The sequence below is a fragment of the Orbicella faveolata genome, unplaced genomic scaffold, assembly GCF_042242905.1.
Source record: "Orbicella faveolata isolate gen_17 unplaced genomic scaffold, um_ofav_v1 contig_25, whole genome shotgun sequence".
Classification (NCBI taxonomy): Eukaryota; Metazoa; Cnidaria; class Anthozoa; order Scleractinia; family Merulinidae; genus Orbicella; species Orbicella faveolata.
In genome coordinates, this window is record NW_028301553.1 from 3,401,499 (window position 1) to 3,415,000 (window position 13,502).

Here is a 13,502-nt window from a genome sequence, read left to right on the forward strand (position 1 = left end):
AATCGCTGACCGACTAAAGATTGTGTTTGTGGGCTTAATCTTTCTCTTCGGGTCGACATTTCTCGGCTTCTGGCTACAGAGTGAGTGTAAAATGAAATCCCTTTCCATCGTTGCACCAATCGCTTCTTTTCCACATTTGACAGGAGAAGAGTATCATTTATAAAATACTTCTATCCTGTGTGTACTCTATTGTAGGAAAACGTCCGATTTCATGTCATTTTTAACTCTTCATTTATTCTCCAACATGGCTGCCACACTAATTGCTATTCTGTTTGCTTCAGGTAACTAGAAGATTAAAATGTCCCAACCAACACGGTAAGTTTATCTAAACATAAGTTTTAATCATGCTAAAGGTTTTAAACGCCTCGCTATTTTGATACCACTATACTTAATGTAAGCTTATGTTAGTTTAATGGCTTTGCCACATGAACTCAAGCAGGATTTGTTGTTGTTTTATTTTATGCAGAATATTTATGTATTAGAACTCATAGTAAATAAATTTTGAATTGAATAAATTGCAAGTGAAAACCATATTCTCCGAGAAGCGTCCAAAACCTGGCCGAATTTCAATCATTTTGCTTCTTTGTGAGATCGCTCCCAGTAAGTTCACTCCCGCTAATAGTTAGATCACACACAAAGTGACTTCACTCTGTGTAGCAAATTACAAAAATATGTTGAATGTGTCAGTTCAGATGAATTATGGTCATTTTGCCAGGGCTTATAAAACAATAGTGTTTTCACTGTCTGTAGTGCAGTTACAGGTGAACCTTTCAACAACTGCCACCTTGGGGACAAAGGAAAGTGGCTTTGTGGGAAGGTAGAGGTGTAATTTGACAGCTGTTTTCTTTTTTTTTTTTATTCAGGGTACAACTTTTTTTTGTCAAAAAATGTTTATTTAGCATATATAAATCAAAATGTATCAATAAAACAGAAACTTAGCAGAAATAGAGCCTAATGACTCACAATACAGATCAAGTCCGGTGACTTTTTACAATAACAAAAAGTGATGTTTTGTATACACCATTCATCAGTCACTGATTAACTGGCTGTTTCCAAGAGATTATTTTTGCCATTGGGTCAGGTTTTTGTGGCCATTGCCATTGTGGTTGTTGTACAGAGGTTGAAATAAGAGTGCATGTATGGACTGTCTGGGACCAAAAAAAGTGGCCATTGAAGAGAGGTGGCCATTAGTGGAGGTTCAACTGTTCTTTTGTATTGAGCAAAGCTACTTGTTAGAGGTAATTTAACATTTTGGGAGCAGACATCTGGGCAGTGATCTTACTGTTGAGTGACATGACCAGACAACCATCTGGATAGTCCATCTACAATGAAAGTGGACAATAGCTCTTTGCCAGAAATGGTACAAACCCTATTGTTGTCAAAGTTGGTTGCTTTTGGGTTTTGTCGGTTCTTTAAGCTTTTTTAGTTTTAACTGATAATCAGAATTTGGTTATTTTCAGCTTGTATACAAAAGGCATTGTCCTTGGCTACAAGAGAGGTTTGCGGAATCAGCAACCTAACACTTCCCTGATAAGGCTTGAAGGAGTCAGCGACAAGAAAGAAACTGACTTCTACCTTGGCAAACGTGTTGCATTTGTTTACCATGCCAAGAGAAAGACGGTAGCCAAAGGAGACAAGAAAGCAAGCAAACTCCGAGTGATGTGGGGAAAGATTACCAGACCTCATGGAAACAGTGGTGTGGTGCGAGCTAGATTCAGGCACAACCTTCCACCAAAAGCTATGGGCGCTACTGTCAGAGTGGTATGTTATTTTATGACAACAATTCTATTTGTTAACTACATGAGAGTTAGAGATATTGTAATAATTACTTCTCCATTTCTGAGCTATGATGAAAAACATTTTCCATTGTCTTGAAATGCTGTAATGCATTATAGCATTTTTGATCTTTAACTACACTTGAGCAGAGCTCAGAAAATTTAACTAACCAAAATGTAGTTTTATGTAGTTTTGTCTTATTTTTACTTTGACGTGAAGGAGATCCATTTGGTTCAAATCTCATAATTTCGAGAAACATTGCAACAAGAAAACTGTTTTTTTTTGTGACATTTGAAATATTATTAATTATAATAACATTTTCTTTCTGTTTGCAGATGCTGTACCCTTCAAGGATTTAATCTGAATTCTTGCACTGTGTAGTTGTACAAATAAAATGCTCTCTTCATAGCATATTCCAGTTGTTGGGTTTGTTTTTAGTATTCAACTGTATCACATTTTGTATTCTTATTGTGGAGAGCTGCATCTGACCTGGTGTTGCCTATATTTTTGCTGCTTTTATTTTCAACCTTCAAATAAGGCATGTATGTATGTGATCTCGATCACCTTTGTGCTTTTATAAGCTTCCCTCAAATCTTCGTTATTCAAGACTTTCCCAGGGGTTCCATCAAAGTTTTCAACAGGAGGGCTACTGGTTTTCACAGGAGAACAAAATTTTTGGAACTGAACTTCTTTATAAGAGATATTTCCTCTAGAAGGTCAAACCAGGCTGGCAAAATCATTCCCACAGCTGGTCCATATTCCGGGTGCCCGGCCCTTGAATGAAACCCCATGCTTTCCAAAATGATGTAAACTAAGTTCAAACTTTGATCATCAGTTTCTTTTTAATTGATTAAGAAATGAAGAAAGAATGAAAAGCCACAGTTATTTTCAAACTATTCAATTTGAGTAACTGTAATTACAAATTTAGACTTCTGAAAGTCTGATGTGGTTATATTTAACCCAGGTGTGTTCCCCTTCTTCACGTTCTCAGTATCATCACAAAAGAAGTATCCGTCAATTAGCCTCCATATCAAGCTTACGGGAGTTCCAAAAACTAGAAACCCCAGGAGAAATTATGACGTCAAATCTACGAAACTTACGTCACAAATGTAATACATAATTGCAGTCTAATAATCAATTCACATGATGGAATTCCGCGCGCCAAAATCAAGAATGTTATACCGCATTCCCGCCATGTAGGTTTTACCAAGAAAATCCCTCTTTTGGATCGGAAGGGATTTTGTGCCATGATTCGCAACATTCCAGCAGAGTATTAGTGTTTTTTGAGTTGTGAAAAGCCTAGCTAGTTGCTGATCATGGCGCGAAGATACGACTTTGCCATACAAAAGGACGGTAGGCGAAAGAAAGCCAAGGCTCCGGTCAAAGTACTAGACTTCCAGGTGGTGTCCTCGTTGAGAGACCCCAAAGAATCCGAGTATGAAACGAGCTGGAGAAGAGATCTCTTCTCAACCGGAGAAACCGATGACAAAGCTGAAGCTGTTGGTGTTGACGAGGATCTTCCATTAAATGTACATGCAGTGGGAATCGGAGAACAGAATCCTAATCAGATTGGTCAAGAATTCAGCGGCATCACTGATCGAATATCAAAGGTGAAAGAGCATACAATTGTTTCCTGGAAATACGATGTTATACTAACTTAAGTATGAATCTGCTAGCGTTCTATCACAAATGCCGTTCTCTGATTGGCCACGCTACTCACTATCTATTCTGTTGTAGATAGTGAGTAGCCTAGCAGTGTGCGGTTGTTAACAAAATGACGGCCGCTTCTTTACATTTTCGAAGTGTCTTTAAGAAGGATTCAAATAAAGTTTTGAATGACTTTTGAATGGCTCTTGGTTTCTATGCGTGATAGTTAACGAGGGTGTAATGCGATAGAAATCTAAAGCTCATATATCTAATTGTTGAATATTAAATTGCATGTAAAAGAGAAAAGTGTGATCTAATTCGGACTAACAGAAACTACGGCCGTGCGCGTTACTGGAAGGTGTTCTGAGTTTCTACAGTTTACACGTGTGTTTTAGCTGGAGACACAATTGCTTCGTTTTTCCGAAATTTTCGAGTCTCCCGATTTAGGCTATTGATTGTTACTTGTAAACGAGTTTATCACGTAATTAATTCCTGATTAACGTGGTTTTTCGAATAATGAACAAACTTTTCCAGAGGATCGCGTTTAAAACTTTTCTTTCTCCACATTACAAACTGGTTTCGTCTTTGTTCGCACCTTTTTTGTTCTTGGTTTTGTTACTGATTGGTCGAAGGAATCCGGTAGATTGGTGTAGGCACTTTGCGCAAGATCTTTTTTAACTTATCACAGAGAAACAGTAAGTCAAGACAAACAACATACTCTTATTAAAGAACATGATTACCAGAAATAAGCTGTCATCACTGATTCTAATTCAGTACTTTTATATTTCAGTTGCTGACCGAGTATGAATCGATGTACGATGACAAGGATCAACAGGTAAAATAAACATCGATCATCACTTTGTCAGTTGTTGTTTATTTCAACACCTACAAAGAGAGGATGAAAAATAAGATGGCCAATCCCCATATGGGTTTTATTCTTAAGGTAATCCCTCCAAGTAACAGAAGTATTTTAGGAATAGTACCAATTCCACGCTCGTTGCATAGATGATGAACATGCGTGCTTCGCCGTGTGGGCTGGCCATGGTTTGGTTATTCCTACACCTTCCTAGGATTTCCCGCAACACCGGGAGTGATCTGAAAATAACATATTATCATCCCATTCCACAAGACTAACAAGGCTCAGTCATTAAATATGGCTTTCAATATCAATATATTTATTCACTCGCATTCTGCCTTCCAAGTAAGACGTTGAGCAAATTGGAACGCACGTTTTCATTTACAAACAGTTTCGTGCACTGCCCAGAATCAGGTACTGTACGTACAAGAACAGCAAGCAGCTCAGAAGAAAATCAATATTAAAGTGATCTGATCTTTTCTTTTTTTGTGTGTTCTGCAGGGTTATGCCGCGATGCAGGAACACCTCAGTGGGCAGGTGAAGAACATCGTTTTTTCACTTTTCATTATTTTATTATTTTGAGGCCGTTTTCACTCACCCCTTATAGCAAAAATTTTGCAACTACTTTACCTTTTTCTTTTGTCCAGTTGTGTGACGCATGACGGATTTGCGCGTGACGTGACGTATTTAATTGCTTGGTGCGGGTTAGCCACGCGCTCGATCACAAAACGTGGGCCCATGCACCTAGTGTGGGTCACTGCTGGCGATGGTCTCAAGGAAAACACTTTTAATTACTTAATAAATAAGCCAATCTTGAAAAATTAACTAGATTCTTTTTCCTCCTCGCAGATGGCCATGGAAGGCCTGTTGAGTGATTACAAATCTTTGTGTCGTGAAAGAGAAGACGTATGTATGATAATCAAACAATATATACCACTTATGCAACACGTCCTCGTGGTATACCACGGAATATCCCACGAGTCACTTGTATTTTCCCGGTATACACTCAAGCCACGAGGCGAGTGTGTACATATATCTTATTAGATGTTTTGGTGTGTAGTATCGCTGTATATTTTTACGAGTTGTGCCGTATTCTGACGAGCCCGTAGGGCGAGTCCAAATATAAACAACGAGTACAAATATACAGCGATACTACACACCAAAACATCTAATAAGAGATTTATTATCCAACTGCTGTTAGTCAATGAATTTATCAGTGAAAGAGGGAGAATTTGACAGTTTTGCGTGCGAGCGCCGACCTGTCCGGCAAACAGCTTTGCTACTGTACAAATAACTGTACAATATCGCTGTATATTTGTATTCATTTCGCGCGATATTTGGACGGTATTCGCTGCAGTTGGATAGTAAAGGTCCGTATACCACGAAAATATAAGTGACAACACAGATATTTCATACCATGCCATAAAAAATAGAATGGCTAACAGAATCAGTGCGACATACGCGCGGTGCATGATAGGTAGGGGGCGATATACAACGGCTTTCCTGCATTCTGATTGGCAAAGTATAAAATACAATACAACAAATTGATTAACGGATCAAATTACTAGCTAGCAGGCTACAGAGAGCCCACTAACTGAGAACTCCTAACACTTGATGCGTACTCTTATATACTGAAAATTGAATAAACAGATTACGTAAACATGAACATTGTTAATCAAACATTAACCTAAGTCCAATCCAAATAAACTTACTTTTACTTTTTACTCTCATTCATTCGTTGTTCGTGACTCATTTGCGTTTGTTAGTTTTTTTCGTTTGCTCCAGTCTCACTGATTTGCCTTAATTACCAAACAGAAACCCTTGTACTAATCGTAAAAGGCAAAAATCATTAACTGTTCGTTTTATATTATTTATTTCAGCTGTTGAATTCATTGCAAGATGTAAGTAGCTATCTTTACTTTCTTGACTCTTACTACGACAGTGGTCACCGAGTTCAGTAGCGACAACATCCTTTTGCAGTGTCAGTTCTCACTCAGCTGGGCTCGACTCGCTTCTTCAATTTCTTTTGTTGTTCCGATTTTACCATCTGTATATCTCAGGGGGTTACTCCCTAGTATAGGCTATGTAGGTATGTTCGGCCCTAAAGGGTATGGTTTTTAGCCGTTTTGGTCAGAAAATTAGAGGGAAATCGATTTTCACTCTTTTTGGTCTCAAATAGGGTATGTTTTTTACACTCTAGTCTGAATAGTGTATGTTTTTTTTCGAAGAAGCTACTTTTTCATCATTATCGATAAGACCATCAACAAAAGCCCTTCACACTGCTTTTAACATCGGTCAAACCTAGGGAACTAATTATAAGGCAGGTCTGAAGCAGGTCTAAAAATAGGGTATGGAAGTTTTGGTCAGGTCATAAGTAGGGTAGGGAAAATTGCAGATTTTGGTCATAAATAGGGTAAGGGTTTTAGGAAGCAGGCCGCCTATCCCCACCAATTTTTCTGGGAGTACCCCCCAGGCTGTATATATTCACCACCAAAGTAAACCCGAACGCAAAATGCATACATAAGACCCTGTAAAAGGCAATGTGGTTTAATATTACATGCTAACATTACTTTTTCCTTGACATTTTGTATCTCTCAAAGTCTCTCGATGTGGACGAAGAGGAGATGTTGGACGCAGTAAGTCTCTTGTCTTTGCTTCAAAGATATTTTTGAAGATTGTACATATTTAGTTGAGTCTTTGTGATAGGTTGATTCGTTCCTCTCTATTCCCTTGATTGTCTTCATATTAAAAAATAGCACATTTTCCATAATTGATCACGGATAATGTACACAAAAATAAGCAATGAATGTGCATGTTTATTATTTATCCAAATTTCCGGAATTTCTTGTTCGATCGGAAAACTGTTTATCACTCTTATTTGTCGTTTATTCACAATTTGTGCTTATTTTTTCAAGGTTTATTTACAAGTTTTTTTAAATTTCCATTGCAGCTTGAAGCTGTGAGTAGAAAGGAACACTCCATAGACATTGAAGGCGCTCAGCAAGCCATTCAGTTAGTACCGACAATAACAGATTAATGAGGATTTTAATATTCTTTCTGAGCATTTCTTCAGTATAATATCAATTAATCAAGATAAGGAAGTGAAAACACTTACCTTAAGACAAGTGCTTGTGTTTAGGCAGACTACGAGTAATCCCTCTTTCGCTTAATCCGTCGTGCGAGACGGGAAAGAAAACCGCGAGAAAAAAATAGCCGCGCGAAATCCTGGGGGATTATCCGTTCGCGCGCTCCTCACCCCCAGGATTTCGCGCGGCTAATTTTCTCCCGCAGTTTTCTTTTGGGTCACGCACGACGGACTAAGCGAAAGAGGGACCACTCGTAGTCTAGTGTTTAGGATCAGTTAATACGTCGTGTTATGAAAAAAGGGCGAAACCCCGGGGCACCCTGCGGGAGTCAATCTTTCTTGGTGAAGTCACAACTGACGGAGTGCTCGCATTAGTCAAATCAGTAAATCTTTTCCCTTCTCGTATAAGGATTTGGCCCAAATCAATATAACTTGAACGTTTTATTCTCCTCAGTGTCTTCTCTGACTTTGGTCCCCAAAAAGAGAATTCAACAAGAAATGACTAAAGCACTGCAATGGTTTGGTTGCACACGCTCTCCGGCCACACGAGCAAAGTGACGCATTTCTATCGTTTTGACCAGTGATCCGACATTTCCATGTCTTTTTTTTCTTTTGCAGTGATACAGTTCAAAATGTCAGAGAAACCGCGGACAAATTGAAAATGATGAACAAAAAGATGATCGATTTATCAAAGGCAGGAGAAGCTACGGAGGACTTGGAACAGTATGTTTCAATTATATGGACTGGTTTAAATTATATAATTCAGGTCTAAACATCGTGACTCATGGGCTGTACCGGGCATGTGCGGCCCCAAAGTGTATGGTGTTTCAGCCATTTTGGTCATATTTCACAGGTACAACTCTTGCCAATTTTCTTTCCTAATCATAAAAAATTACAATTTCCTCGATTGTGACTGGTTTAAAAAACTCCTATTTTCCACTAATTCACTTACCAAGTTGTCAAGGGACAGTTTGGTATGTAAATGCAATGTAAATGCAATTTGGTATCGGACAGTTTGGTATCCCCACTATCGGACAGTTCATTAAACCAATCACATTCAAAGCTGCAGTTTAAATCGACCAATCACATTCAAAGCTGTAGTTTAAATGAACCAATCTCAATTTCAGAGCGGCATTAAACAAGTCACGCCTCCATTGTTAGTCTTTTAATGCAAAATTTCCCTTTCTTTCATAACTTGGCTATTCTTCTTTTCTCGGAAATTGTAATTTTTATCATTAATTGGTAATAAGACTTCGTGTCGTCCAATTCGGTCTGTAATTATACTCGTGGTAAACAAATCGGACTCGTCCTATTTTGTTATCACTCGTAATTGCAGACCGAATTGGACTCCGCTCAGCCCTATTACCATTACTTATCAGACACATTTCTTTTCCAGAGAAAAGCGACAACTGGAAAGAGAGCTGCAGATGTACAAGAAAATGGCAGTGCAGCAAAGAAAAGACATTTTCAACAGTAAGACCAAAGTATTTTGCTACAATGAGAAAGAAGCAAAAGAAACCTCTGATTGTTGGAGGATCTCTCAAATTTTCTCGATAAGCTTCCAAGATTCGGACAACGAGAGTATTGGGCAAATCATCTGAGAAGCGCGCGTAGTTTTAGCAGCTCACTATAAAAAAGCTTTCACTCATATAAATTTGTAGATTGTGTGGCGGTATGTATGTGGATTGAATCCCGCGCTTTTTGTTCATTTCCGCAGGGAGATCAAGTATTCGAAGAGATGACACTCAACAGTGGAAACTTGTGGCAGGTGAAATGGTCGATATATTAAACACAGTGCGTCACGCAGGAAAGCTAGGTAAGACAGCACATAACAAGTAGTGTACTGTATTCCTTCCATAGTTAAAAAAATCTGTTAAACTTTTTCATTTCCTCGCCAGTCATACCCAAAGATCACGTGCCCATTTCTATTCGTGGAATAACCCTGCCGGGTGTTCCCAGCTGTCTTATCAAATCACTGAAAATTGTCAACGTGTGATGTTTTTATGTTTCGACTGTTAGTAGTCTCTCCTTTTCCTCATATTGTCAATGAAGATTTTCCTCGCCCCACTCCACCTATGCTCCCCAGTCGTGATTTTTTTTAGGTTCCATTTAAAACGAAGAAGGCTGTGAATAATCAGTTTTCGCGTTTTTATAGACAAGGAATCTCTGGAGAAGGAACTCAACAGGATTATACTAACACTGAAGTCTCAGACTGACTTCATAGACAAGTAAGGTTGACCGCACAGGCACACCAAGTTCATGTATTACACAGGTACACCAAGTTCATGTATCGCGCGAGACCTCGTTTACCTGCTTCTTTATTCTAATATTTGACTTAGAAAATCAATTAATCAGTATTTGCTTTTAAAAATTTCAGTTTAAAAAGAGAGTTGAGCAAACAAGAGAAAGTAAGTTGAGTGATTTTAAACTGAATCCAGTTCCCAATACTGAATGTCTCCCTGTGTCAATTTTTTATCTACACTATGAAGGGCATTGATACACATTTAAATCAATAAGTTAAAATATTTAGAGATCGAGGAAGCCACGTCAGCCTTAGCTTGTTGTCTTGCGGGTCAGTCTATCCTGGTCAAATTGGTTTTTGTGGAGAGAGGAAAACTGGAGAACCCGGAGAAAAACCCTCTGAGCGAAGCGAGAACCAACTCTTGGTGGGAGGCGAGTGCTCTCACCAGTGGTGGATCTAGATATATGGGGAGGTGCTGGGGGGCCCGGGCCCCTCCCCCCTCTTATTTTGGGTAATAAAAAAAAAAAAAGAAGAAAGAAGAAAGCAGAAAAGCCCGCAGGGCAAGCAAAAAAACGCCCCTCTCCCCTCCCCCCCCCCCCCATCCCTCTTAGCTCAAGGTCTGGATCGGCCACTGGTCACCACTGCGCCATCCCTGCACCTTAATGGTATGGTTAAGTAATGAAAATATTTAGGATTCTGACCTCTTTGTGTGTGTTTGATTTGATATAGAGCGTGAAGAATCTAGAGAAGGATAAGAATCGACTGAACAATGATAAACTTCTGATGGAGGACCAGCTGCAAACAAAGCAAATTGAGCTGAAGCAGTGTAAACAGGTTGGAATGAGAGAATACAAGCTGCAAATACAACCGAAATCGATTATCTTAAAAATAGTTTAGCCCGCTACGGCCACTAGTCAAAAGATGAGATAAAACGAGTTTGAAATGCTTGCTAGAGGGAGCAATCAATCTCCAATGTAATGCAGTGTGTTTTTCCCTGATTTCCCTAGCATTTGACCCTGCTGCAAGCTGCAGTTAGGGTTTATTAGGTCTAATTCCTCAAGTATTAGAATTTTAGCTTTACGGTTAAATTAACTTCAACATTTTAGCTTTACTTTATTGCTGAACACAATCTGTTTTGTTTTTATATTAGTGGATTTTTCCTTTCTCTCTTTTAGCTTAGTATTGTGTAATAAAGAGTAAACAGAAGACAAATTACACTGTTAAACGTTCGCGAGTAGTTGACATGTCTCTTCTTGTCTTTTCCGCAGTATCTTCGGAAAGTTCTAAGTGAGAAAAAAGACGGAGAGAATAAAATCAAAATCGACGGAGCAGAAATAGATTTGGCTGAAGGAACAGATGAGGTGAGGAGTCAGAATTGACTTCTACAGAACATGTGTTTATACTTTTATTTGGATTCAGCTTAATTCTCTTTTCCGTCTAGTCTCAACAGAAACATTGCAATACCTTGAAAGTTTAATTTAGCGCGGAGACCTTATGGAGCCAAACAATACGCTATTTATGATGTCCTTCCAAAACAGAGGCATTTATCTCGACCGTTATTGTTTATTTCCATTAACCAAAACAAATCCAGAAAATTCGTTTCACTGGTGATTTGTTTATATGGGTTGCCCTACCAGAAAATTTCCAAAATCGACGGAACACCATAAAAACTAGTTCAGAATTCTCAGCTGGAGTATTCGAAATGTACGTTCCATTTGCTTTTGCCGACCAACTTCCGTAGTTTTGCCCAGTATGTGCATTTGCTGAGCTAAGCTGGTAGTGCTCCGTGCAAAATCTTGTAAAATGAACATGTAAATTCTCGGACGAAATTCTCGTGGAAGATTTGTGCGCCATTTGCACAAACAGTGATTCCACCACATCGTTCTCTTTCATGTAGCTCGCGTTTGCTGCCTGCTTTCACGACATTAAACGGCATTTATTTTTCTAACTAGCTTTAATGTTTTACAATCAGGTCATCTCACTCGCTGTTTCTCACTTTTCAGATTAAACTTAATCTCAGTGGCTTGAGCGCGGACATGACTATCACTGACATACTGCAGGCTCAAGTGAGGGATGCACGGAAAGTTGTGTTCAAATTGGAAGAGGTGAGACAGCATTCCCTTTAATGGCTTATTAGCAGGCTAAAAAATAAATTCCAAGACCTTGACAAGGTTATTATGCAAAATGTGAAGGAGAGGTAAGACGAGCTAGCATCAAATCAAGCGAAAGATGCAACCCGTCTGTCGTTTCAGCCAACTTAATATTGGGGGAGGGAGAGGGCGGGCTGTGTTATGAATATAACTTACCTAACGAGATCAAACAATCAAACTCTTAAATGATTTTAAAATGAAATTAGAAAACACGCATCTTCGAAAGCGATGTCATTTAGGAGTCTGCATGTTTTTACACGGTATCCTTGTAAAAGAGGTTTATTGATTTTTATTACTATATAGTTAACTTGTTCGGAAGTATAGTTAAAATAGAATGGAAATACCGCCGCTGCTGCTACTGATCTCATAATCATTTTTATGTTACAGGAAAACAAAGAACTTCAAAGAAAGCTAGCTTCACTACCTGCAGCTGTTGGTAAGGAGGTATGTGAAAGCATTAACAAACCGAGTTATGGCACACTTTCCTGTGTAATCAAAGACATAGAAAGATTGTGAAGATAAAGTTGGATATGTGGTGAAGTGCGGAGCTTTTTACTAACCATTATTTATAGAAATACCAAAAGCCTTTTCAAAGAACAATATAACCCATCTTCTACTTTCTTAACCAATTCAAAGGCTTAAATTGAATCAAGAGGATTTTTTCAAGCTTCCTGAATCAGAACTTCGTAATAGACCTTATGTTGAATGCTGGTAACCTATGGACAGGCTCCAGCTAGAGGGGAATGACCGCGGCTGGAAGAGTGAAGAAGGAACTGGGTGAGAGTGAGGTGACCGAGAGGGAATGGGGTGAGGGTCGGAGCGTTGACGAGCCTCTCCCTCTCCTCCCTTCTCACCTTCTTTTCTCCCATCCTTGACTAGAGAACCTGTTCACAGGCTGTACTGCTGGTTGTATATATATATATTTGTTGTTTTGGCATATTTTCAGCAGGTTACCCTCGATCAGTTCTTTGAAGCAATTTTCATAACCAAATACGTTAAGTGCGCGTGGTGATTATATGCTAACGTCTGATAATTGCGTTCGCATGTTTAAAGATACCAGCAGGTGAGAAAAGCACTGAACCATCAAGTCTAGTGGCACAGGAAGCGCGTAATGTCAAATCTGCACATGTCAAGGACTGTCCGAAGTGCCCTTCGTACAAAGCAAGACTTGCCAACTGTTCAGAAGAATTAAAGGAACAAAGAGAACACATTGAGCGCTTAAAAGATGACCTCAACAAACTAAGGGCACAGCTGTCTGCATCAAAGAAGGTATTTTAACTAAACCAGAGGGGCGTTCACTGTTCGCAGCCAAATTCTAGTTCTTCATTTTTTGGCCATTACTGTCTCCCATAAATTAGTAAATTATTTGTATGCGAGTTTGCGCCACCTTTGTTTTTTTCTCAGGAAACTGCTTACGTTAAATCAGAGCTGGCCTTGGCCGAGGCAGAAGTGAAAGAAGAGAGATTACGGTCTGACACAACTTCATCCATTAAAGGTAAAGAAGCATTAGAATCTGCACTCATTACGGACCTCTAATATCAGAAAAATTGCTCATCAAACAAAGCTGACGTGTTTTGGGTAGGAATTTTGAAAATAATTATATTGCCTGCGCCCTCGTCAACTATCACGCGATAGAAATCTCGAGCTCATAATCTAATTGTTAAATAGAACCAGTGGCGGATCCTGACCTTGAGCTAAAGGGAGGGGGGGAGGGTATTTTTGCTTGCCCTGCCGGCTATTCTTCTT

The 13,502-nt window shown here is 39.1% G+C and overlaps 2 protein-coding genes across 2 annotated transcripts in view; both read left to right on the forward strand.

Moving 5' to 3' along the window:
- The first annotated feature begins 37 nt into the window (after nt 1-37).
- Nucleotides 38-2,189, forward strand: LOC110052768 (large ribosomal subunit protein eL33-like). The gene is made up of 4 exons (XM_020758936.2): nt 38-80; nt 282-315; nt 1,461-1,761; nt 2,112-2,189. The coding sequence occupies exons 2-4, from the start codon at nt 299-301 to the stop codon at nt 2,133-2,135; spliced, it is 342 nt and encodes a 113-aa protein (XP_020614595.2). The 5' UTR covers nt 38-80; nt 282-298; the 3' UTR covers nt 2,136-2,189.
- Nucleotides 2,190-4,184: 1,995 nt separating this feature from the next.
- LOC110052939 (uncharacterized) overlaps nt 4,185-13,502 on the forward strand; it is an 18,230-nt gene continuing 8,912 nt past the window's right edge. The window contains exons 1-17 of the mRNA XM_089293579.1: nt 4,185-4,258; nt 4,781-4,816; nt 5,129-5,185; nt 6,160-6,180; nt 6,880-6,915; nt 7,230-7,291; nt 7,983-8,087; nt 8,761-8,837; nt 9,082-9,180; nt 9,520-9,592; nt 9,742-9,772; nt 10,336-10,440; nt 10,875-10,967; nt 11,610-11,711; nt 12,144-12,200; nt 12,810-13,025; nt 13,161-13,251. Coding sequence (XP_089149705.1) covers nt 4,235-4,258; nt 4,781-4,816; nt 5,129-5,185; nt 6,160-6,180; nt 6,880-6,915; nt 7,230-7,291; nt 7,983-8,087; nt 8,761-8,837; nt 9,082-9,180; nt 9,520-9,592; nt 9,742-9,772; nt 10,336-10,440; nt 10,875-10,967; nt 11,610-11,711; nt 12,144-12,200; nt 12,810-13,025; nt 13,161-13,251 — 1,285 coding nt within the window. The 5' untranslated portion in view covers nt 4,185-4,234. The remainder of the gene's footprint in view (nt 4,259-4,780; nt 4,817-5,128; nt 5,186-6,159; nt 6,181-6,879; nt 6,916-7,229; nt 7,292-7,982; nt 8,088-8,760; nt 8,838-9,081; nt 9,181-9,519; nt 9,593-9,741; nt 9,773-10,335; nt 10,441-10,874; nt 10,968-11,609; nt 11,712-12,143; nt 12,201-12,809; nt 13,026-13,160; nt 13,252-13,502) is intronic.

Bases quoted from the DNA above. Each gene is read 5' to 3' on its own strand.
- LOC110052768 (XM_020758936.2), top strand. The intron at 1,762-2,111 runs GTATGTTATTTT...TTCTGTTTGCAG, and splicing joins TGGGCGCTACTGTCAGAGTG to ATGCTGTACCCTTCAAGGAT.